Source organism: Ostrinia furnacalis, unplaced genomic scaffold, assembly GCF_004193835.3.
Source record: "Ostrinia furnacalis isolate ACB-3 unplaced genomic scaffold, ASM419383v2 OfSCF1656, whole genome shotgun sequence".
NCBI classification, from domain to species: domain Eukaryota; kingdom Metazoa; phylum Arthropoda; class Insecta; order Lepidoptera; family Crambidae; genus Ostrinia; species Ostrinia furnacalis.
In genome coordinates this window covers 108,566-133,739 of record NW_021131895.1, presented here as the reverse complement: position 1 = coordinate 133,739, position 25,174 = coordinate 108,566, and the positions used below count along the sequence as shown (strand labels likewise).

General features: G+C 39.5%; 2 protein-coding genes across 2 annotated transcripts; both read right to left on the bottom strand.

The window, feature by feature from the left end:
* Positions 1-1,349: 1,349 nt before the first annotated feature.
* On the bottom strand, positions 1,350-10,662 carry LOC114353413 (synaptic vesicle 2-related protein-like). Its single transcript, XM_028305414.1, has 11 exons — positions 10,445-10,662; positions 7,702-7,863; positions 6,802-6,964; positions 5,769-5,890; positions 5,236-5,486; positions 4,912-5,045; positions 4,193-4,325; positions 3,501-3,596; positions 2,689-2,879; positions 2,069-2,196; positions 1,350-1,700 (listed from the first exon to the last, which is right to left on the bottom strand). Exons 1-11 carry the CDS (start codon positions 10,527-10,529, stop codon positions 1,591-1,593), a joined length of 1,575 nt encoding a protein of 524 aa, XP_028161215.1. The 5' UTR covers positions 10,530-10,662; the 3' UTR covers positions 1,350-1,590.
* Positions 10,663-15,199: 4,537 nt separating this feature from the next.
* LOC114353396 (putative transporter svop-1) lies at positions 15,200-23,534 on the bottom strand. The gene is made up of 11 exons (XM_028305384.1): positions 23,410-23,534; positions 22,419-22,580; positions 21,295-21,457; positions 20,860-20,981; positions 20,300-20,544; positions 19,992-20,128; positions 18,940-19,066; positions 18,332-18,427; positions 17,815-18,005; positions 17,340-17,467; positions 15,200-15,344 (listed from the first exon to the last, which is right to left on the bottom strand). The coding sequence occupies exons 1-11, from the start codon at positions 23,456-23,458 to the stop codon at positions 15,265-15,267; spliced, it is 1,500 nt and encodes a 499-aa protein (XP_028161185.1). The 5' UTR covers positions 23,459-23,534; the 3' UTR covers positions 15,200-15,264.
* Positions 23,535-25,174: the final 1,640 nt, after the last annotated feature.

Below are 25,174 nucleotides of genomic sequence, written 5' to 3'. Positions count from 1 at the left end.
GCAGCAGATTCTTTGCAATGTCTCGGTGATTTACGTATCCCTCGATTCTCGATCGAGTTACATATTTTCACAGACGCATCTCAAATTGCATAAGGGGCGTGTGCATACGTGCGTACATTCGTCCAAGGTGCGTACCTACGTTAGACGGTTCAGATGTAGGTAATTGTAAAATTACTTTGCGCAAAAAGTAAAGTAGCACCCTTCAAAGTTATAACTATACCTAAACTTGAGCTTTGTGGTGCTAACATAGGGGCAAAACTTTATGAAAAAATTATTGAATCACTTTTTTCATTAAAATTCGATAAAGTATATTTTTGGTCAGACTCCACCATTGTTTTGGGCTGGCTTCGTAATACGTCTCCTCATTTACTTAAAACGTTTGTACAAAACCGAGTTACTGAAATAAACGAGTTAACTGGTGGCATGCCGTGGTTGCATGTAGGTAAATGACAAAGATAACCCGGTAGACTTAGTATCTAGAGGCCTTAACTTGGGATCGCTTAAAGATTCTAAACTTTGGTGGAACGGACCCGATTTTTTGAGTAAATATGATTTCTAAATTCAAATACATATTTCCGATTATAATGACAATTTAATAAATAATATTAGCCTGCCTGAACTTAATTTAAAGAAATTAAGTTATGTTTCTCATAAAATGACACATTTAATAGATTTCAATCGATTTTCATCAGTTACTAAATTAATTCGCACCGTTGCTTATGTACCTACTCCGCTTTATGAACAAGATGCGCTTGCGACTGACTGGCTTACGGAAATAACTTTCTGTCATGGGTTCTTAATAAGTACAAGGTTATTATGTTTAAAATCAAAATAATTTATTTCATATTCCTGTTAAAAACCAACAAAAGTTAGTCTTTACTTAATTAAAGCCTATTTACATAAATATTTACATTGCGTTTAGTACCTACTGACCTTAAACAAATTACATTAATACTAACAGCCCAATTGACTCACTAAAGTCCTAGAGGTAGATAGGACAAGTCGACACATAAGTACTTATTATAATGGCAGTAAGAAATATAAGTACATAGGTACAAAGTAGGTTTCTTCATAGAGATATTTTTTAGGTAAATAGGGAATTAGGGATGATGACTGGGTAATGAAATCGAAATTCTATTTAGTCCGTCAGACAGATTAATTAGAAAATATTAGACTCGTCGTCAGTACTAAATCTCTATGGTCTCCATGCCGCTGACGACAGCGTTGCAGTGCGGTGCTTCATAGAACATTGTGTTTCTTGATGTACGCGACCGACGTCAGCGTAGGAGGAAATCAAGCCTAATATTTTCCAATTATCTGTCTGACGGACAAATAATTGAAATTTTGTCCAGTCCCATCATTCAGGCACTTTGCTTAATAATCTGTGCTTAGGGGATCGGGTTTACTGCACACCTGGCAGCCGTGACGTCACATCAACGCTCTCGTATGGCACGGGGCGAACGCGATGAGGTGTGCAGGTGACTGCGTAGCGAGGGAGAATCGCATTCTAGCGAGGTGCGCAGTTAGTTCGGGTTTTACCTCAGGCTGCTGACTTTTTTTCGGGCGTAAACAAAAATGGTTTAAAACGAGTTAAAGTTGTGTAGCGTCTGCCGTCTGTTCTTCTGTCTTCTTTGGTTCTGGCGGTGGCTTCTGCACCAGCCGTCGGTCGTCAGGCAGGAACGATGCTACTATGGCTGATGCTGAAAGGAAATGTACATAAGATAAAGTATATGCTTTACATTTTGTTCTTTACGAATTGTTATAAAAATTAGTGCGAGTGTCTTCCACGTAAGCGAGTCGCAGAAAGTTTTTAAATAACCAACAAAANCCGCGATTGAAAACACTTACTAAAGGATTCTCCATATTATAGCTACCTTCCTTCCTTTGCCATTAGCCAATTTTCCATCAAGGTCTTATCTGTTTCTAACATGTTGTTCTTCTATGAGTTGTATGGTAGATATTGCTTTCTAACTATTAGACCATGTGGATTGTCAGTCCCAACTTGTTCTATTTTCGCTATCTTAAATGTTGAGTAGTGTACTTGTTCTTTACGGCGAAGACTACTTACAACCAAACATAGAAGCGAAGACGTAAAAGCCAGCCTCGCAGTTGTTGACCAGCAGATAGTTGAGGATCTGGACGAAGGCGATGGTACCCACACGAGCCCCCGTGAGCGTCAGCCCTAGTGCTAGTACCCTGAAATATAAGAAGGAAACCAGTTTAACACTCGCTATTATCTGAAGCATCTTGCTTTTCAAGCACACTTTCACTTTCATTATTTTTTCAAATTTTACCAAACTTATACTTATGGCATTAAGCTCGCCTTTTTGTACTGAACATTGTTGTGTGTGCAATAAAGTCTTTAAATAAATAAATAAATACCTACATAGTAATAACTTCGGACTTTTTTCCAAATCGTCAAAGTCTCAAAAATATTAGTACTTAAGTATGCTGGCAGCGAAGATATACAGCCAGCTTTTTTGCTGATTTGCTTCGCACACACGCTTTTTACCCAACTGCGCCAGAAAGAGGGTTATGTTTTTTAGAAAAGCTATTTTCCGGAAATTTATATTATTTTATTAAATTATCGGAAAAAGTGCGACCGCGATAGCGTTTACACCCCAAGAACTACCAGTCCCATCAACAGTACTATCACAATGCGTCGAAACATCCTAATTGTAACTTTACCTTAGATTTGTTGGGAACAGTGCAACGGCTATAGCAGTGTACAGCCCAAGCACCACCAGCCCCATCAGCAGCACCAGGAACAGCGCAGCACTGGCGATGGTGTTGGGCACGAGGTTCATGATCACGCCCGAGAGCCCGCAAACCGCAGTGATGATGATCACCATGTTGCGACGACCCACCGTATTCAGGAACTGAAATTGAATTTGAAATTGAGTTCACTTGTTTTGTTTCATGCCAGTCCTATTTTAAGATTTACTTAGTTAAGTTTATGGCACAGATCAGTGCAAGACGCAAACTAAATGCTATTCTCTCCCTTTAGGCCAAGCAAAAACTGGAGTAGGTGGTGCTGCACCACCTACTCTACCGTGCAATAAAGGTTAAAAGCACATGTTATAGTGCGAAGTTTAATTAAGAGAGTTACCTAGCTATTAATGTAGTACATACATTTTTAATTGTAAGTATAAACTACCTAATATTGCCAAAAATCTACCTCTCTGATGCCGTACGTTACGTCAAGTGGCAGATCACAAAACTTCTGAATTATTTAAAAACTCTTAGCCCGGTCCGTGAGCACGTAGAATTTTGTCCAATGACCCCTAGCTACCCATCCTTATCCCTCGCGCGTAATTATATTGCTGTCGCGACTGTGCGATGGGCACCCGCAGTGAGTGTGCGAGCGCGACAGCAACATAATTACGCGCGAGCGATAAGGATGGGTAGCTAGGGGTCATTGGACAAAATTCTACGTACTCACGGACCAGACTATAGCACGTTTGACACCTTTTAACAACGAATTTAAACTTTTAACTTACGAAGTTGAGGACGAGACTGAGGAAGGACTGCATTGCACCAACAGCCAGCACGATCAACATGGCGGTGTTGTTCAGTGAACACGGCACTACATCTGGCTGAAAAATAATACGATAGTCTTGAATTTAAATTACACAAAAAATGCGTGCTTTTTTATTGCTTTACGAGGTGGGGACAGTGTTGTAAATTGTAAGAGTCTTGAGTCCTGCCTACGAGACTACTTAAGTAACTCTGGACTGAATCTTTTCAAAAGAACTCGGAGAGGAAGAGTTCTCTGCGTCCCTTAGCTGAAATCTTTGGAAAGGGCGCGAGACTTAGAGAGTCAAGAGAGCTTGACTCTTGACTTTGTCTCGCGAGATGTATTCTTGAGTCGTGCAAAGTGACTCGAATCTGAATTTCATCTTTTATAGTTCGTTTCATCCACGAAGACGCGCCCCTCCAATTGTTGGTCCTGGGAATCGCGGGGTGCGGTTAGTTTGATCCAAGCAATCCGACTCCGAGCGTCATTATTGTAGTGTGCGTGTGCACTCATGGATAATTTTGCGTGTACCGATAACACTCAAACATTAGCGGAAGAATAATAACGCGTCTTCGTGGATGAAGCGATCTACAACACTAAGTAGGGAGGGTTAAGTCTTCCTGTTACTTAATTCTTGTTCTAGGCGGAGAATTATGATGACCTAAAAAAACTTACGTCAACCACCGGTGGCGAGGCACCGTGCGATCGGAGGACGTCACAGACGGTCTGGTTCATGGGAGAGTCGTTCTCTATGGTCTCCATAAACTGGTTCGCGATGGTCGGGAACCATACAATCAGAGATCCTATTCTGAAAGATGGAAAGAGTTAATTGTAAACTTCTAGAAGATGGATGAATATTTAGTTACTTGAAGTAATAGATGACTTTGTGGTTTTCTTCTGCTTGTGTCTCTGCTGAATTTCGTTGGGTTACTCTGCCTTTCTTTAAAAACATCTTCCATACTATAGTTGAATGTAAAATACAGTCTTTTTTAATCCTTTTCGTGTGGTTACTCATCAGACGGTGTCAGGCCGTAAAGCAGATTTTAGTTAAACAAACAATACACCCCCATTTCCTGAAACCTAACCTCCGAGATTTTGAAGCCAGTGTAGGTACTTATTCAATATCAGTTTTCAGGTTTTCAAAGAAGCTCTTTTAAAACCAATCGAAAGCGTAACTATTTAACTAATAACTGTAAAAGAGCATTCCTATCACCTAAGTCGTTAAAATACTTAGATCAAGTTTTAGATTATCATCTTATGACAAGAAAGATAATAGGTAGTACAATTTATTTAAGGCTTAAGATACAGGGTAAAACCTCAAAGATTACCATATATGGTTTATGGCGTGCAATACAAACACGATAAGTTAGTAAATGATATTTATAGGTACTTACTGTTGGAATACAAAAAGCAGTGTCATGATAATCATGTACTTCAGCAGAGGTGCCCTAACCAGGGGGGCGAATTGCTCTTTGGCAGATTTGGGTTTGTCATTCTCTGGTCGTTCTTCCATTAGAAGGCCTTTAACCTAAAAATATAATAATTGGTTAAGTCCTCCGTTGCCAGTGCCTTGCCGAGCTTGGGTTTTTATTAGCGGTCAAGCTGTAGATCCTGGCTATGCAGGAGTTGCAGCGGTGGGAACGAAAGGTGAGAACAGTCCCGATATCTTCTACCTTGCCATGCACCAAATACCTTTAACGAAAAAATGTAGTAGGTACCTGTAACTCCTCTTTATTTTTGCTGAATCTATTGTTTATCCTGTGTATCCGCCTCAGGATTGCCAAAGCCTCTTCCTCGTTTCCTTTTGAGTAGGCAAACTTGGGACTTTCGCTTATGAACAGGAGGAAAAATGCAGAGATCGCGCTGGGTGCGGAAAACAGCAGCATTAAGGTCCTCCAGGAGTTCCAATAAATGCCCAGACCTTCGATGTAGTACGAGTATGACAGAGGTATCACCGGAATTGCTATCACTGGGGACAAATAAAATTAATGTAGTAAGGCTAACTGGAAGGACTACGAGCCTATTCAAAAAACATTTACTCTGGTAGGTACAAGTCATTTTCTAAGATGACGTCATTGAAAAAAGATGTCGAATTTTTCAAAGAGAACTGTTGACTGTAATCAGTATTTAATTGTGACTGCAATTTGTCAAAATAACCTTAAGATAGAGTGATGATAAAATAAAGCGGTAAAATTCTCACAAGCAATCACTGAAAAGCTTTTACTCTAGGTCGACATTCGCTTGCATTTACCTGCCATAATGCCCTGCGCGAGAATAAAGATGCTGGTGACCAGCATTACCACCAGGTTCCTCTTAGCCATGGGCACGCTCTCACTGAGCATGGACATCGAAAGCGAGTACTGGCCTGATGCCCTGAAGTACAGAAATAGGTAATGTTAGTATCCACTAGCTTTTATACAAGACTTTTCTTTATGAGAAGCTGAAGAACCAGTCCAGCAGTCTATCCAAAGAATGGACATGGAGCACAATTTTTGTTGAAGATGCCAAAAAAAGTACAAAAAATTTGAATGAATACTGTATTTTTACTTTTTTGATATCTTTAAAAATGACTGAAATATTCAAGCTCAAAGTGCGCTCTTCCGCTTGGAGCGATTTTCCGCGCGGATTTTGAAAATGTGACGTATAGATGACCCACGCTGAACTGTCCCACCAAACTCAATGACAGGGGGGCGCTACCATCGTTCAACTATATGGTTTCCAACATGGCAAAAATCTGAACCAGCGATCCGGTATTGACGGTGGCGCCCCACTGTCAATGTCATCGACAGGACAGTCCAGTATTTTGGAACTATAGTAACATGAAAAGCTGCATGTAAGATATTATCTGTGTGAAATGGTTAGAATGGTTAATAGGGCAGCCGAAGCTGGGATTTCGGGACTTACTAAAGAGTGGCAGACTAACATACAACATACTCTATCTTCGGTAATACTGGATGGATTGAGGTGAAATAAAAACTAGTGTAATGTATGTGATCTAAACTTAATATTACAACTTATGCGTGTTGTCCATTACTTAAGGTACTAACGGGGAAAAGAAAACCTTCAACATAGCTTCAAAAAATGAGCGCCCGGTAAGTTCCTTGTTTTATTGTAGTACCTAATAACATTGCCCCGGAACACATTGTCTGACGCGAACTCTCAAGACAATACCGGTCGCACGCGGCTCCACGCGGCAGTCGCGGCCGATGCTATGTAGAGAAAAACAGGTTGATCTTTTTTTTGAAGATATTATGAACATCTGTGACATTCATCAAATTACTTACAATGAAGTAGCGACGAATTGCAGAATTAGCAGCATGATCCAGTTGACGGATAAACTGGCGATAGCGTTGAACACAAACCCGCACAGCAGGGAGATGATGATGGTATTACGCCGGCCTCGAGTGTCGCCGATGTAGCCCCATACTGGGGAACCCAGCAATGAGCCTGGAGGAAAAAAAGGAATGAGGAACTTTGATGTATGAAAAGAGGAACCGACTCAGAGCTCCGATTACGGTAATTTTTAACGTCTCCAATCCAGACGCGCTTCATCGATTCTGTGATACGTGTGTACGATTGGTCAAAACAGCTGACGTACGCTTTTTTGTGTGTTTTGACCAATCGTATCGCAGAATCGATGAAGCGCGTCTGGATTGGAGACGTTAAAAATTACCGTAATCGGGGCTCTGCTTTCTTGGGAATAGACGAAATATTAACAGACATTAAATAAGTCCTGTATTAATTATGACACGTATCCGATGTAGGCCGCAAATTACCACAATTGGGAGGGCGGGCTCATAGTTCGTTTCGTCCGTTGGGACCAAAAGTTCTCAAGTGGCGACCACGGCCACGGACTAGAAGTAGTGTAGGCAGGACTCCCACTCGGTGGACCCACGATCCAGTTAAGGTTGCGGGAGGCTCTGCATGCGGGCAGTGCAAGACCAAATATAATCCTTGGGGGACCTTTGAGCAGTGGCGTAACTTTACCATCCGAGCCTCGTGGCAAATTATGTGCATAGGGCCCTTGGCGTAGATAGGGTTATTTTTCAAGGGGGGCCCGGGACCATTACGAGGGGGGGGGATTAGGGTCTAGGGCCGGGGCCCCCTCAGGTCGGGGACCGTGGCTTTTTGCCAGCCCTGTCACCTTATAGTTACGCCATTGCCTTTGAGGTGATTCTTCTTACCGACAATAGGGGCGGCCGCCAACAGTCCCTGCTGCCCACTCGTGGTGCCAAGCTCGCAAGCACTGGTGGGGATGATGAGGGTAGTGCTGTAGGCAATCGCAGCGAAGGCTATGATCAGGAACCCGGTCAGCGCCACCAGAAGGTAGCTGTAGAGACCAAAACCTGGAAAAAAGTTGTTGATTGACTGTTATTCTAGCTATCACCATCTTGCATAAGTCTGTCGCCATAACAACAATGTTAACAGCATTGTTGTGTTCCGGCAGTTAGAGGTAAGATAGTCAGTTCCTCCGTGGTTGAGGATTCCGGGTGAAGCTCGCTTCCACCTTCGGCCTGATCATCACATACCTTCAGGTGAGAAATGATCGAATTGCTCTGCTACCGTTAGCAGCGGGCCTTGTGTGAGTTTTTTGTTTTTTTCAAAAATGACATATAGGCGGTTATCATATAAAAAATCACGCGCGCGGAAGCGTTGTCAGTGTGAAGTGCCGCGCGTGTTTTCTATACAAACTGAGGTACTTGCATACAATAATTAAATCTGTCGCCCCGCGCTCCGGAGCGCGGCACAGTGTGATAACCGCCTAAATGTATGACGGATTGTGCGCAGTACAATCCGTCATACATTTAGACCGAATGTTGTAAACGTCAAGGAAATCACATGTACGTTCATTTAGAAAATAAAGTAAATTAAAAAAAATTGCACAAAATTTCCTTTAAATTGCAATACTTAAAGTTCTACAAAAAATTACAGTTTTCGTTTCCTTGAATTTTCAAAAGTGAATTTTCTTCTGGGCCACCCTGTACTTTGCACTATAGATTTGAAAGTAATAATTTATATGTATAATCATTATGGTATAAGATTTAGATAGAAAGATAGATAATAGTTTTATTTTAACGATTCATTCTCGATTTCACATTAATGAAATTAGTAAAAATATTTAATGTAGGTACTCGTATTTATCTTATTATCTTTTTTAGTACCTATGAAATCGCAGATTTTTTTTTCAGTATCTAGCTTTTAGATTCTAAGAGCTGATTTAATTTAGCTTAATGGTAATCAAAGATTTATTATGTAGTGATTAATTATAACTTGCGTGAGTGATAAGATTTAATACGTCATTTGCCTACGTAGATAATCGCGTGTTTATATCCCACCAAGGGACTTTGGTGTGTGATAAGCACTTAATGTCTTGGTACTACAATTATAGCTTTTAACACCTTAGGTATTATTGTTTCTTCTCCATCATCATCAGCAGGAGCACTGCCCTCTACAATTTGAGGCGATTGAAGGATTCTCTCTGGCCTGATTGGTTGAAGAGCTCTACCTACATCCACTATGCAGTGCCATAACTTTGCCGTTTGCTGTTTTTTTTTAGCAGTTTTAATTATTTTCGCGCACATTTTACTATCTTATCCGAAAACACAATTATTATTGTACTTAAGTAGTCCGAATCAATACTAAGGGTAAACGGTAATAATTACGGAATTATTCTGTTTCGTAAGAACATAAGCAAATTAAATTAATGTAGAGCAAAGGCCTTGGCATTATTTGTTGGTCAGTCGGTTGAGAGCGGCTATGCAGCTGATAGCTTTAAAGGGTACCTACCTACTAAGGTATTTGATCGGCACCCAGTACCTATTGAAGCAGTCTATTAGGTAGAGTTACATCAGAAACAACCTACCATATAAAGGCAGGCTAGGAGATTTGAATCTCTGGGGTGCGATGGTGAGGGACCTCCTCGTGGTGCACCCTGGGCAACGTCCGCGTGGTCTGTTCACGCGGGCGGCTAACTTCTCACCTGCGCGGCAGGTCTCGTCAACTCGGCGGGCCTGTCGGGCAACCCGTAACCCACAATTGAGTGGGCCGGGGGCCGTCGAGGCATTTGCCCGGGCCACGATGCAGGGGACATCTTTAAAAACCCCCACAGGTGGGCACTGGCGGGGCGTTTGCCCGGGCCCATTCTTTGGAGGGCCGCTCTCGGTACTTCTCTGATCAGCAGAGCTGACCGAGCAGCGGCATAGAGCAGACCGTAACCCGCTACGGCGGGCCGGGGGTCCTGTTTTACCAGGGCCGCGAGGAGAAAGCCTCTATAAAAACCAACTGGAGGAGGGAATTGGGGGTTCCCTCGAAGTCAGTGAGGCTTGCTCGTGAGCGAGCCTCTAGCCTGAGGCGGAGCTGCGGACGAATATCCAACCAGGACAATAACTCGCGGCTCCGTTTCTTTGGGCTCTGGTGGAAACCGTCGGGTTTTAGTGGGTAGGCCCCGCCTTTAGTGGGTAGGCGGGGAGAGTCCCACATAGCCCCCTGGTCCCCATAGACCAGTGGGTATGCGCAAAGCATTTCCCGACGAAAAAAAAAAAGGAGATTTGAATCTCTACAGAAAAAAGTTACTGGGTCAATTTGAAATCGTCATTTTTATTTTATGGATGGGGAATGATAAGTAACATAGAGGAATATGATGTAATTAAAATTAATAATTGTAATTAAAGTAAATAAATAAAAAATAAACAAATGATAAGTTAATGATGTTCGATGCAAATAAACGATATTTCAACCAGTATCAGTATAATAGGTTCCTCAAAAAATGTGTTTCCTTTTTTGAAAAAAAAAAAAAAAAAAAAAATATTTCAATTACTCTTAAGTATTTAATGTCTTTTTTAAGATTTTGATATTGGGTTGTTAGTTCATTTATTGTCACTGATTGTTCAAATGGATTTGTTAGAATAAAATACACATTATACGTACCAGCCTTATTAATCGCCTCTTCGAAAGGAATCCTTCCATCTGAGTACTGGAGGGTAGAGTTCTCGTCTCTATCATTCGAAGACATTTTAATTATAATTTATTTACACCAGCACTTTTAACACAATAAAATTGAGATTCTAAAACATTGAATTTATTTATTAATAAATCATAAATTAAAATAGACAAGACCGTTTATGATGCGAATGTAAGAACACTACATTAGGAATGCCAAATTGTTTATCTATGTAAAAAAGATAATAATTGTTCTGCGGCGAACAGGTTTGTATTCAGGGCGTATTACATGGCTTCTAAAAGGTTGCACCTATTATAGTAATTAATAATCAATTGTTAACACTTATAAGTACCATTACTGTTAAACCCTCAGTAATATCAAAAGACATGAATGTCACAAACCTATTTTGTAATCTACTATTTAATTTTGTAAATACAGACACGCGGCATCTCAAGCAAACACCATGTGATCAAAGAAGTGTGTATTTGATTGGTGGTAGAAGTCAATTAAAAGCAACAACGACAACTAATATTATTAAATATTCTGTCTGCGAAGGGTGTTATGATAGTCCATTTAAAGGACGAAGCACACTTAATCTACCTGGAAACGGATGGTAACCGTAGCAATTCGAGTATTCTTTATATGAAACTCCGTAATGCAACGCACACTTATCCGCACCGTAACATAAACGCCTCGCCACGCGGTTGACGACAGCGCAACGCAAGGCGATACGAGGTTGATCCCTTTCCGAGCTGATAAGTTATTTTTTTGCGCCCTTTATTCCCTGAATGCGGCCCTGTATCACACGCGAAATAAAGTGGCATTTATTAACAAAAATTACACAAATTGATGCAATCATTAACACGTGAAGTGATAAGAATACAAATGGATTATCGATCGCGTTCATTCTTTGAGAATTTGTTTACTTTTAAGAAAGTAACTAATCTACCGATGACTATCTTCAGTGTACGCACTAACCGCACATAAAATTGTACATTTTTTACTTGACCTAGTTTAAATTTAGCTAAGTAAGCTTTGCGTCATTGCTCGTCACTAAGCGTTACAATATTGGTGAATTCAATAAATCAGTGTAGGTAGGTTTAACACTCGTCGGGTTTGGTTTTATTAGTACGGTCATTCTCACGATTAGGCGTTCTCAGCCTAATTACCATATCATTTTTGAAATTTGGCTTAATTGACTTTAACGCATTTAAATATGAAACACATGAAAAGTACGAATTTAACAATCGTTAAGGCGTCAAATTATTCCAAGCGGTTTTCGCGTAAATGAGACCCAAAAATTTTATGGTCACGGTAATTAGATAAGGCTAATACTTAATCTAACGGTAATTAGAAAAAATATGTAAAATAGCAAGAAAACAATCTCTTGCATTGATAAATTTGTATATAAATATTAGCGTCATAAAAAACGCTGTAGGTACACTTAATAACCCTTTGAAAAAGGAAAACACTCATTTCTATCATTTATTGTATCAAGATATTTTCAGTATACTGCAATAATCGAGGCTATAACAGAAACACTTAGTTTCGGGCAGAAGGGGGCTACGTGTCACATTTTTTCATCAGAATCTTAATCATCATTTATTTGATTTCAATGTGGTACAAACGATTTAACGTACAGATAATGGATCAGGAGATCTCACAAATTTGATTTTTCGGATATGCATATTTTATATCGAAAAATTAATTAATGATTTAAGTGATTTTTCCTCTTTTTAATCTATCTGCGATCAGCCATCACCCATTATCAGATTAAATTGAATTTGTAATAATGACAATTCAATTTGTCACCTCGATTCTTTTACAATAAGTTTTCAGATTGATGCTATTCGCTTTCTCCTGAGCCTAAATGTCAAATATTATTATTTAGGCTTGTGTGCCCAAAAACAGAAAACGTCACGGGAATTAGGACTTTCGCTCGGACAAGCAGTTTTTTAATTCTAATTATTTACAGAATGGTTATATTGAATAGATATTTTGCTATGCGTAAGACAATCTTTTGTACTCTTTAAAATGTTGAACGGAGTAAACCATATCTATACGACATAAAAATTACAGCCAAGTTTTAACATTAAGTCGGTGTGCGGACGCGTAACGGTAATTAGAGAACAGAGGTTCATGAAATTAATTAAGTCACAAATACTTAAAATAGAGGCCTATGATTTAATGCACAACTGGATGGGGTTGTTAAGTAACATATAAAAATAATTGCATATCTCTAATTTGTCATTTTTAACGATTTAACAGCCCGGACATGCAAAAACTAGCTCATCTGAGAATGGCCGAGTACTAGCTGTCCTCGGAGTCACCATCCTTTCAGCGTCCCATAACCAATCCTTAATGAGTGGTTTACTACCGCAACATTCAGATTTCGCAGTCATTTTAAAATATCAATTATTTAATCAGGTATGATCGTGGTCTAAAACCTGCTTTGTTCTGCATTAAAATAATATTTTCGTCGAAAGTACATTTAAATTAGTTATTTTGAAAAGTTTTTCAGGCGTGTACTTATTGTACAATAATTAATTTTAGTGCTATTCTTGTTTATTAGAATAGAAGAATAGAAAATCAATTCATGTGTGCAGGGTACTTTATTTTATGTAAGTAGGTATTATTTATTTTCTTGTCACATGGTAAATACAGGTGGTAAATAATATTTTACCACCTGTATTTACCATGTGACAAGCAAATAAATAAATAACGAATCCGACATGTTATTGATAATTTCATACAATCAACAGCACCATAAAAACGCACGTTTTTGTTGCACTACATAAAATGCCACAGTGTTTAGCTCGATTAGGTCTGTCCATGATACATAAATAGAACACAGTAATCTAACATAATAAGTAATAGAACATAATCCTAGACTGCATCTCACTTAACAGCAGGTGCGTGCGACTGCGGTCAAATAACTGGCTTGTCATGCATAAAAAGGTACCACTTAGTAACTACCTACTGACGTAATTGTGCTTTAAATCTTCATTAAGTATACCAAACTTAACGTAAAATTGCTTCTATCCAAGAGTATAATGAAAACGCATGCGTATTGCGTGCACAGCGCACAAGAACTGCTTACGAGATTTGGGTCTTAGAAACGGACTTAGAGTTAATTGATGCAGGAGATAAATGGAATTATAATAGATTTGCATATTTGAATTACGTAATCTCAATACATAGTAATATGTCGGCATAGTTGTGTTACCTCAATACAATGTATATTTCAAGTAAGTAAACAGAATAATATCTAGTTAAAAAAAAGAATAATATCTATTTACTCTTAGCTATCTAGGTAATTAATTACTTATTTAGATTTTTGCTGATTGTGAGTATTATATTCTATTAATGCTGATAAGGTTCCGCTTGTTACAATCTATTTAGAATACGACAAACGTAGAACTAGTACATATAAATAAATAAATAAAATAAAAAATAAAAATAAAATAAAAAAGCCTTTTATTTCCTACAAATTAACTTTACAATGACTTTAGGTTTCTTAACTAAGTATATTTAGATACTACTAATTTTATTTAATTTAATAAATAAGTATTAATTAACCGTTGGTTTAGCTAGCATTAATTGGTTATGAATAGCTATTCAAATACCTGTCACAGTTTGTAGGAACCCCATTATTGGGTGAAGAACTAGTACATACCTACATATTATGTAACATAGTAAATTAATGTAAAAATATTACTTATGTAGATTGTAGGTACTTGAGACTCTACCAATACGTCCGGAAGAAAGTATTTAAAGAATACTTTAATTGGCTCAATTTAATTCAAATTAGGTAATATGCCTTAATTCTTATGATTGTAATTTTAACATATCAATCAAAATTCTAGACTCAGCTACATCAGCTACGACAATATTTAACTACTTATTCCATGTTGTCTCATAGTTGTAGAGTATGGGGGTCAATTTCAGGTGAGCTGTGCACACATTACTGGTTCCGTAGAGTTACCATGGCTACTTATTCATAGCTCGGAAAACCATATAAAAATATTGTACAAAACAAAACAATGCTAAACCAGTGTTAAATATTTATTTTGTATCGTAATTATAAATTCTTAGAAAATTACTTACGCTAGATCATCTCAGCTAAATCATACTCAAATATGATCTCATCACAGACAAAGACATGTAGGTAAATATGTAATAGGTACAAACACATAATTTCGCTGAAAATATTTAATAACTCTATCATTTTTAGGCTCTAAACTATCTTAATGTAATTAAAACTATTTAAAAAAATCTTAGAATTACAGTACTAAAATAAGCTTTTATGTTTGAAAGAGTAATTTTAGAAATCTCCTCTTGAGAACTTTTACAAATATTTTGAGGAAATGTATTTTAAAAAAACATGACTCCTTGCAGTTTCTACTGGTAGTAGATACTTAATATCTTTAATGTTTTTTTTTAATGCAAATAAGAGCTCTAAGTTATAGTAAGTATGCTATAGTGCAATTTAAAGCTATTATGTAATTCAATCATTAATTCAGAGAGTGAATATTAATCCCAACTAATATTATAAATGCGAAAGTAACTCTGTCTGTCTGTCTGTCTGTCTGTCTGTCTGTCTGTCTGTCTGTCTGTCTGTTACGCTTTCCCGCTTAAACCTCGCAACCGATTTTGATGAAATTTGGCATAGAGATAGTTTGAGTCCCGGGAAAGAACATAGGATAGTTTTTATCCCGGTTTTTGAAACAGGGACGCGCGCGATAAAGTTTTTCTGTGACAGACAAAATTCCACGCGGGCGAAGCCGCGGGCGGAAAGCTAGTAAGATCATAACTTGGTGGATGTTTCTGTCTTCTCCTCGCTTAGACGTCTATCATCCGGGAGGAACGATGCTACTATTGCTGAACCTGAAATTATAGGGAAATAAACTCATAAGTCGATTAATACTTACATTAACCAGCTATCGTTGGGGATACTAGGTATGCTGGGATAGTTTTTCTCAAGATCTTTAAAGGGTGCTTTTCTCAAAGGGCTTTATGCTGCCTTAACTAAGTATACACTCGCAAAGAGGGTAGCGAATATTTGAAATATAAATTTGAAGTCTGTGTCGGAGGTAATTGGTCGTAGTGTAATGTAGACCGACGATCTGATGAAAGCTTAGACAGTAGTTCGCGGGAAGCACCTGGGCAAAACCTAACCGCAAGGAAGGGCTTTGTATTGCAAAATGTGCAATTTGTATTGCACAAATTACAAATAGTCCCGTTAGCCCCTCGTGTTAAGCTAAATAAGCTTGTGTTACGAAGAGCCCCACCACAATAGTCGAGCGGCTGTGGGATTCGAACCCGCGTTCCTTGGATCTCGAGTCGGCCAGTCCGACCACTTCACCGTTGGGCTATCGTGGCTATAAAGACATTATGTGGCATTAGGTAAAAGACTAGGTAGTGGCTTGCTTACTGGCGAAGAGGGTAGCGAAGATGTAGAAACCAGCTTCGCAGTTCACGTCTCGAAGATAGTTGAGCACTTGGATGGAGATGACGGTGCCCACGCGCCCGCCAGTCAGCGGCAGGGCAATCGCTAGTGTTCTGCAAGGGACATTATATCAGTGAATTTTACTGAAAAAAATTCTAGATGCAATTATTAAAATACAGTATTTAAGTATTATCATTATAATTCTACAATCTTTGAGTAGGTAATACTTAATTCTTTCGGTCTGAAAGTTCAGAAAATCGATCCCAAGAACCCATCGAAAATCACTCTGTGCATACTCATTGCGGTTTGAATCAATCTGATCGTCAGGCCTAGCCACCTGTTGGTCTGATGATGTTCCATGTCGGATATGTATCTTATACAGGGTGGAAACGTTAAGTGATCTCACTCGATTATTTCTAAACTATACAAGATATCGAAAAACTGATTACTGATTCTGAAAGTGCTTTACGAGCTCTTTCAAACGATATCAGTAATAGGTTACAGAATCAACTGGATCTATCAGAAAATTCAATGTTTTCAGCCTCCATACTAAATGTATGCCACTATGCCAGCTACACAATATTAGAAGAGTTAATTTTTTTATTTTAAATAATAAACACTTAAAATTAATTCGTGAATTGCATTCTTATTTAAAATTATTCACGGAAAACATTGGTTTTAGGCTTTACTTGTTATAATATTATCAAGACATGAGTGCTATGATTGTGGCAGTATTAAATGTATGGAAGCTGAAAACATTGAATTCTCGAATAGATCCAGTTTATTTTATAACTTATTATTGGTACCATTGGATAGAGCTCATGAAGCACTTTTAGGATCAGTAAGCAGTTTTTGGATATCTTGTATGGTTTAGAAATAATCGAGTGAGATCACTTATCGTTTCCACCCTGTATTGTTTGACACCATCAGGATCGTGATCTAAGATCTTGTTATAGTTATTTTAAGTCTAAAGGAGGAGAGAGAGTATCTTTCATAATCTCACCTGAGATGAGTAGGGAAGATGGCCACTCCAATGGCGGTATACAGGCCGACCACGAGGAACCCTTGCAAGAAGAGTATGTACAGCGCCGCACTGGCCACNTTTGTATTACACAAATTACAAATAGTCCCGTTAGCCCCTCGTGTTAAGCTAAATAAGCTTGTGTTACGAATGGGCTCACCACAATAGTCGAGCGGCGGTGAGATTCGAACCCGCGTTCCTTGGATCTCGAGTCGGCCAGTCCGACCACTTCACCGTTGGGCTATCGTGGCTATAAAGACATTACGTGGCATTAATTAATTAGTGAAAACTCATAGGCTTGTGTAAGACTTATTATTTTTATTCTACCTGTATCATAATATAAGCTGTATGTTTTCCTAATAAAGAAAATAAAAAAAATAAAAATTAGGTAAAAGACTAGTGGCTTGCTTACTGGCGAAGAGGGTAGCGAAGATGTAGAAACCAGCCTCGCAGTTCACGTCTCGAAGATAGTTGAGCACTTGGATGGAGATGACGGTACCCACGCGCCCGCCAGTCAGCGGCAGGGCAATCGCTAGTGTTCTGCAAGGCATTACATCAGTGAATTTTACTGAAAAAAATTCTAGATGCAATTATTAAAATACAGTATTTAAGTATTATCATTATAATTCTACAATCGTTGAGTAGGTAATACTTAATTCTTTCGGTCTGAAAGTTCAGAAAATCGATCCTAAGAACCAATCAAAAATCACTGTGCATTCTCATTGCGGTTTGATCCAATCTGATCGTCAGGCCTAGCGACCTGTTGGTCTGATGATGTTCCATGTTGGATACGTATCTTATACTTTGACATGAGGATCATGGCCTAAGTTGTTATAGCCTAAACATAATTAAAGAAGGAGAGAGAGGGAATGGTCTATAACACTCACCTGAGATGCGTAGGGAAGATGGCCACGCCAATGGCGGTATACAGGCCGACCACGAGGAACCCTTGCAAGAAAAGTATGTACAGTGTCGCGCTGGCTATCGTGTTGGGCACCAGGTTGACCAGGATGCCGCAGACGCCGCAGAAGGCAGTGCCGATGATGACCAGGTTCCGACGGCCTAGCTTATTGACTACCTGTTCCGAAAAAAGTAGGTACATTGCCAATTTATTGCTATATATCTAAGATTGATATAGGTACTAGCGATATGTGTTTCTTTTGTCTCTTTTGTTTGGTGTTCAATAAGGAATACCTATCTATCTAGGTATCTAATGGTCAAAGTAGGACTTACCAGAGCGATCAGCTACCTGTTCCGAAAAAAGTAGGTACATTGCCAATTTATTGCTATATATCTAAGATTGATATAGGTACTAGCGATATGTGTTTCTTTTGTCTCTTTTGTTTGGTGTTCAATAAGGAATACCTATCTATCTAGGTATCTAATGGTCAAAGTAGGACTTACCAAAGCGATCAGCAAGTTGATACTGGACTGCAAAGCACAAGAAGCCAGTACAATCAGCATGGCTGTGCTGTTCAACGAGCAGGGGACCAGGTCAGGCTGGAAGAGAAAAGAAGATCGTTTACTTAAATTGTCTCCAATAAATGAGTTTCAACTTGCTTAGATTGTGTTAAACGGGTGCTCAAGTGGACACCAAGTCGATACGTGAACATACTTTCCGATGCAAGTTTAGTGTAGGACCCCCTAGCTCGATAAGATGATGCCCATAAGAGCTAGGAAAATAGCGGAAAATCGCTTCTTAGCATTCTTTCACATTCTACAGTGGACTTGAGCTGGCTAACATTGAGAGATCAAAAAGTCGGTTTTTACAACAAATACTCTACTGTTTTATAAATAACTAGCTGACCCGGCGAACTTTGTTCCGCCTTAATGGCAATCAATAACGGGATAAAAAGTATCCTATGTCCTTCTCCTGGCTCTAAACTACCTCCCTGACAATTTTCAGCTAAATCGGTTCAGCCGTTCTTGAGTTATAAGTGGAGTAACTAACACGACTTTCTTTTATAATATAGAAGAAGAAGATGTTTTCATTCTATTCTATTCGCACTCACGTCTGGCGCAGTTTCGAGTCCGGCCCGAAGCACGGCGCACAGGGTCATATTCATGGGCGCCCCAGCTTCCATCATCTGCATGAACTGGTTCGCGATCGTCGGGAACCAGATCTGCATGGAACCAACCCTGGAATTTAACGTCAACTGCAATGGTTTCATGTGTGGCATCTTTTAGATATAATTATGGTCGACCATACACGGAGCCACTATACAGGGTGGAAACGATAAGTGATCTCACTCGATTATTTCTAAACTATACAAGATATCAATAAACTAGTTATTGATCCTGAAAGTGCTTCATGAGCTCTATCAAACGGTATTAATAATAGGTTACAGAATAAACTGGATCTATCCGAAACTTCAATGTTACCAGCTTCCATACATTTGGTAAAGTCACATTATTTTAAAAACTACATATGATATCGTAAAACTGATTACTGATTCCAAAAGTGCTTCACAAGCTCTATCCAATGTTATCAATAATAGGTTGGTTACAGAATAAACTGGATCTAACCAAAAATTCAATGTTTCCTTCTTCCATACATTTAGTACTACCACAGTCATGACACTCATCTCTTGACAATATTATGTATATGGCAAGTAAAGCCTAAAACCAATGTTTTTCATAAATAATTTAAAATAAGAATACAATTTACGAGTTTATTTTAAGTGTTTATTATTAAATTAAAAAAATTACACTTCTAATATTGTGTGTCTGGCATACATATAGTATGGAAGCTGGAAACATTGAATTTTCAGATAGATCCACTTTATTCTGTAACTTATTATTGGTACCGTTTGAAAGACAGGTTTTAACGCGATACACGGATAGGTAACATTGAAATATTACCTGTATTTGCCTGACGTTTTAACAGAGTTGCACGGCCGGTGCACCTACTCGTATCTGCGTATCGCGTTAAAACCTGCTTAAATTAATTCAAATAATTCCACGACGTGATGTGCCCAACTTCTCTATCTCAATCTATCGACTGTACATACAATTCAATTTACTCTTAACTTTGAATGTATATAAGTAGGTACTTATATCTTACCCTTCCAACACCAGCAGCGTAGTCATGATCACCGTGTATTTAAGTAGAGGCGCTTTGAACAGCGGCACGATCTGGTCTTTGGCTGATGCACGTTGACTCACGATTTCCTTCTTATCTTCCTTAAGCAGACTTTTAACCTAAAATAATATAGTTATTGACTAATATGCCTTGCACTTGAATCGTCTACATCTATTTATCTTTTTGGTTGTTGTACCACCAGTCCACCAGACCAGGTTATTAGGTAAATAGTTCAATGATCTAGCTATTCAAAAAGTATCACGAGTACTATGCGGTATTTGAGAACCTACTTGGTATTCTTCCTTCACCCTCCACTGATTTCTTCTATGAATGACCTTTAAAATTTCCAATGCCTTCTCTTCTTGGCCTCTAGCATAGAAGAACTTGGGGCTCTCAGTCAAAAAGTAAAAGAAGATTGCCATGATGATACTTGGTATGGAGTACACAGCCTGCAGCGTCCTCCAGGAGTTCCAGTAAATCCCCAGGGCAGGAAGGTATAAGGAGAACGATAGAGGTATGATTGCTAAGGCTAGCACTGAAAAAGGAAGTAAGGTTTCAATGTGGTTATTGGCGATGAGCTTATAAGAATGAACCTGAGAATTGATTGGCCAGTTGGCGCCACTGGCGAGTAAGGTTCAGCCCCTTATGGCTAAGATAGTAAAACGCCAACTGGTGAATGCTGAAGCGATAGGGATATATCGCATTTGCAATCAACTAGTGAGCGCAACTATGGAAACCCTGTTTCGATAAAAAAACCCGAATACGAGTGTAAACAATTGCTATATTATTTAGTGATATGAAGCAGCATTATTTAAAATGAGTCGTTAAGTATAGGTATCTAAGGTCTTACTTGCCATGACGCCATTGGCGAGCAGAAATAAGCTGGTCACTAACAGCACAGACAGATTCCTCTTGGCCATCGGAATATTCTCACTAAGTAGGGTCATCGCCAGCATGAACTGGCCTGCTGATCTGCAACAGGGTAATAAAAATGGCCATAGTTAGATGTACGAGTACTATACCTATATGAAATGTTTCTTTAATAAATTTATCTTCAGATGTCTTACGAGTTCCCGAAACCCTACCTCATTATCCACTGCGGTATTAGTACTCAATGTTCGAATAATCTTTAGTACTACGCAAGCAATGTAAACTGTTTGACATGTCGCGAGCAATGTGTTCTGTTTTTGAGCATGGTGCGACACCGGCCACGCCCCCTTTTCACATCTTCCTTTAGGAAACTAAACCACAGATCATAGAAATATGATCTGTGGTTCTTACTCACGCGATTGTAGCCAGCAGCTGGAAGGCGAGCAGCATCACCCAGTTGACGGAGATGCTGGTGATAAGATTGATGAGCGCCGCTGCGAGGAGAGACAGGATGAGCGTGCTTCGCCGGCCCCTGGTGTCTCCTATGTAGCCCCAGAATGGGGCGCCTATCATAAGGCCTGGTGAAGAAAACAGATGATGAGAGCCACATGGTTGGGTATTTATTGGCAGTCGAGCTCTACAGCTCTACTCTACAGGATCTACATCCTGATTAAACAGGAGTTGCAGTTGTGGGAACGAGAGGTGGGTTTTTTCATTTTGCTCTGCTCCTAGTCATAGCGTGATAATATTTATATCCTAATATAGCCTTCCTTTATATCACGGTTACATGAAGCTTTTTGTCTCTGTTCAGTTTCTTTACTCATAGCTTTAAAAGTCTATTTTCAAAGCTCTAGTCGACTGGCTAAATAAGAGTAGGCGTGACACCCAAAGTGGTCAAAAAGTATACAACATAAACTTATTCCAACTGTACCAAAGACGTGTTGCGAATTTTTGGCTACTTTTAGGTGTACCTACCTAAATAAGTATTTGACGCTGACTGTTCTACGCATTTATGGCGGTCCTTCAGTGGCGAAAGATAAGAGTTTTTTTTATTAGTGCTACTGAAATGCACTTGCAACTGGTGCTAGCGGTTTACTCCAATTGGAATCCGTTTGTTCCGGCGTTTCTTCTCAACACTTGCCATATGTTTGTCTTGAAGCGCTGGTAGGGCCTAAAAGATAAGGAGACATGTAAAGTGCGCCATAAGGGCTACCTTTTCTTTTTTATTATTTACTATATTTTGACGTTCATAAGTGCCACCTTAATTTCGAACTCCTCCTATGTTCTTCTGATTAATTTCGTTGCGGGTCCAATGACAGTTTAACTTTCCCCCGGGACAAACTTGACCATCATTGGTTGGGTTTTTGTGGCGGTCAAGCTGTAGATCCTGGCTACACAGGAGTTGCAGTGGTGGGAACGAGAGGTGGGAATAGTCCTGCAAGTGCCACTTGTGGTCTAAACTGAATAAATATTTTTGATTTTGAATGCGGTGTTTTAGATGGGGATTTTGTGGGTGTTCATTTGGAGTTCTGTACTAACCGACAATGGGTGTAGCAGCGATGATGCCCTGCTCGGCGATGTTGGTGTCGAGCTCGCACGCGCTGGTGGGCACGATGTAGGTGGTGCTGTAAGTGATGCACGCGAACGCTATGATCGCGAACCCCGCCATCACCACGTAGATCAGGCTGTACAGGCCGAACCCTGGAAATTGTGTGAATTCTATCAGAATTCAGTTTATTACGCGCGTATTCACAAACATTACTATGAGGTCTCACAGTGCGCGTGGACGCACAGGGTGACGCAATATGAAAGAATCACAGAGCTCTATTCAACGCGTTCGAAAGCATCGTTTGTGAATACAGGCGTGAGACTGTTATTAAAAAGTATACGAGTAAATAAATTGTTAAACTAGAAGCAGCAAGACATTCTTGAAGGGTTAATAAATAAATAAGCCCCAAATTAACCAGAGCGTGTATTATGGTTTCTGCATAATGGGAAAGCATAGAAATTAAATGGGTTACATATATATTTTTTCCAGCCAGTGGACGTCATTTGACTGAAACGAACGAACGAAATTATTGCTCCCAAAAAGAATCGATAGTTTGTTTACCTTATGTTTTTCTCTCTTGGTCGAAGACAACTTCATTTAAAGGTTACCTATATTTTTATACAGGGTGTCCCAATAAGTAGTGTCAAGCCGAAGCCTAGAGGTAGAGCATCACTTGGGCTACCCAAATCACCGTGACTTTTGATAGTTTTCGAGTTATGTTTTTTTTTACAACATAGAGGATTTTAGTTTACATTCGTGTTATGGATGTAAATACAAGATTTGTTAGATGCATTTTCCGATATTTTTATTTTCTTGTATAAAAAATCCGATCGACTATTTGCACAGAAAAAAACAATCATAACTCGAAATCTATCAAAAATTGCGGAACATATAGGTACATGGGGGTGATTTGGATATCCCTAGTGATGCTCTACCTCTGGGCTTTTGGGAATACTTTTTGGGACACCCTGTATAAATTACCTGTTTTATCGAGGGCATCCTCAAAAGGTACATTCCAAGTTTTACTCATTTTCACTGATGTTTATGACTTCATATAAGAGTACTTCTGTGTCGCGAAAACGATTTCAAAATGACACTATTCGTCTCTCGTCCTCGAAGTATCAATCAACACTGAACAATAAGATAAAGATAGGTACACTATGAAATGCAATAAAGTATTAGAGATAAAGATAATTTATTCACCGAGTGTCGAGTAGGGTAGATAGGGTACAGTTGTAACAACTCGCATGTTATCTAACAATGTTCGGTAGGTGAGGGGCACAATTAGAATGGCATACGGGCGACTCCATACCACCTTATTCGTCTTGTCACCCGTACCCTTTCCTTTGTACCCCTCGCCTGCCAAGCAACAGTCAAGTTGTTACAACCGTACCCTGTTACAATCGTACCTAGTCTCCCCTATTGAGTCGAAATGTGAAAATTGTCTTTTGAAGTAGAATCTTTACGATTGGCAGAGATAAGCAGGCAATAAACTTAGCACTAAAAGTATTCAGATAACTTATAAAGCGTTATAAACAGTGGCTCTCAAACATTTACACAATAGGCTGAGTTGCATCACCTAACTTTAACAGTACCTAACTATAAAAATAATCGGTGTTTTTTGTATGGAATTTGGCAGATTTTTGACGTCTGTTAAAGTTGAAAGTAAGATGGTGCAACTCAACCATAATGACTAAAATAATTACCTAAGTCAGACAAAGGGTCAAAAAGAGGTATATTCCTCGAAGCGCACCCATTGACAGCACTCTGAGTTGGTCCCAGCATGTCAGGGAAGTCAGTAGGTANCAGCTAATAAGAGAAGATTTTGTCACCGAGTTTGATTTAAGACTTGCGAGGTTCTCACTTAGTGTGGTTATTGTCAAGACCATGGACTTCATGGAGATCAGATCAAATGCAAGTGCTTTACGAGGGTCCATTTTGGCTATTTCTTTTCTTTAGCTTAGCCATCTCTCTTAGCGATAGTTCTTTCGTTTCAGCCGAAAGACGTCCTGCGCCGCTCGCATCCAGGCACTTCCTGCGACCTTCCCCAAATCGTCGGTCCACCTAGTGGGAGGCCTGCCCACGCTACGTCTTCCGGCTCGTGGTCGCCACTCAAAAAATTTACTGCCCCAGCGGCCATCAGCTCTACGAGATATGTGCCCCGCCCACTGCCACTTGATTTTAGCGATTCTGTGGGCTATGCCAGTCACTTTGTCCTCCTGCGTCTTTCGTTCTCAATTAGCGTAGTAGGAATCAATCTTCTACTTTGAACTTGAGGAGGGTAAGCGGAAACATGGCGGTCAACTCCTCAGATAGTCAAGTACAAAGATATCCAAAAGCAGCATACGAAAATATGCAAAATGAGTCCTTTCAAATCACAATGGGAAGGTTTGGCAGCACAACACCTAGAATGGCGGGAGATTGTGTTGTGTAGCGGCGAGTCCGCGAATTCAACGAGCAGCGCACAACGAACTTGACGCAAAACGCGATGATGTAAATCCCGTCCATCTGCCGCCATTCACTATAATTATGTTGGCGGCGGGTAATTACTCTCAATATGCGAGGAGTTTGCCGCGAAAATCGGCTATGTAAGCCATCTTCGGGCGCACCAGCGCCGCTAAGACAGCTAAGTCGAAATCGGTCGGATGAATCATCATCATCAGTAGGAATCAAAGGCAGGCATAGCTGCAAGTCTCGGATCAAGTCCAATGCTTGACCTTATTTTTTTGATTGAATGAGAGTTTTC

What these genes read in the sequence shown, in the direction of transcription:
- LOC114353413 (XM_028305414.1), bottom strand. Translation starts at nt 10,529, where the DNA reads ATGTCTTCGAATGATAGAGACGAGAACTCTACCCTCCAGTACTCAGAT. An exon ending in CTGTTCCCAACAAATCTAAG is followed by an intron (nt 2,197 to 2,688) that starts GTAAAGTTACAA and finishes CTTATATTTCAG; the next exon opens with GGTACTAGCACTAGGGCTGA. An exon ending in CTTCGCTTCTATGTTTGGTT is followed by an intron (nt 1,701 to 2,068) that starts GTAAGTAGTCTT and finishes ATTTCCTTTCAG; the next exon opens with CATCAGCCATAGTAGCATCG.
- LOC114353396 (XM_028305384.1), bottom strand. Translation starts at nt 23,458, where the DNA reads ATGAGTAAAACTTGGAATGTACCTTTTGAGGATGCCCTCGATAAAACA. An exon ending in GGATGCCCTCGATAAAACAG is followed by an intron (nt 22,581 to 23,409) that starts GTAATTTATACA and finishes CACAATTTCCAG; the next exon opens with GGTTCGGCCTGTACAGCCTG. An exon ending in CGCTGCTACACCCATTGTCG is followed by an intron (nt 21,458 to 22,418) that starts GTTAGTACAGAA and finishes TTTCTTCACCAG; the next exon opens with GCCTTATGATAGGCGCCCCA.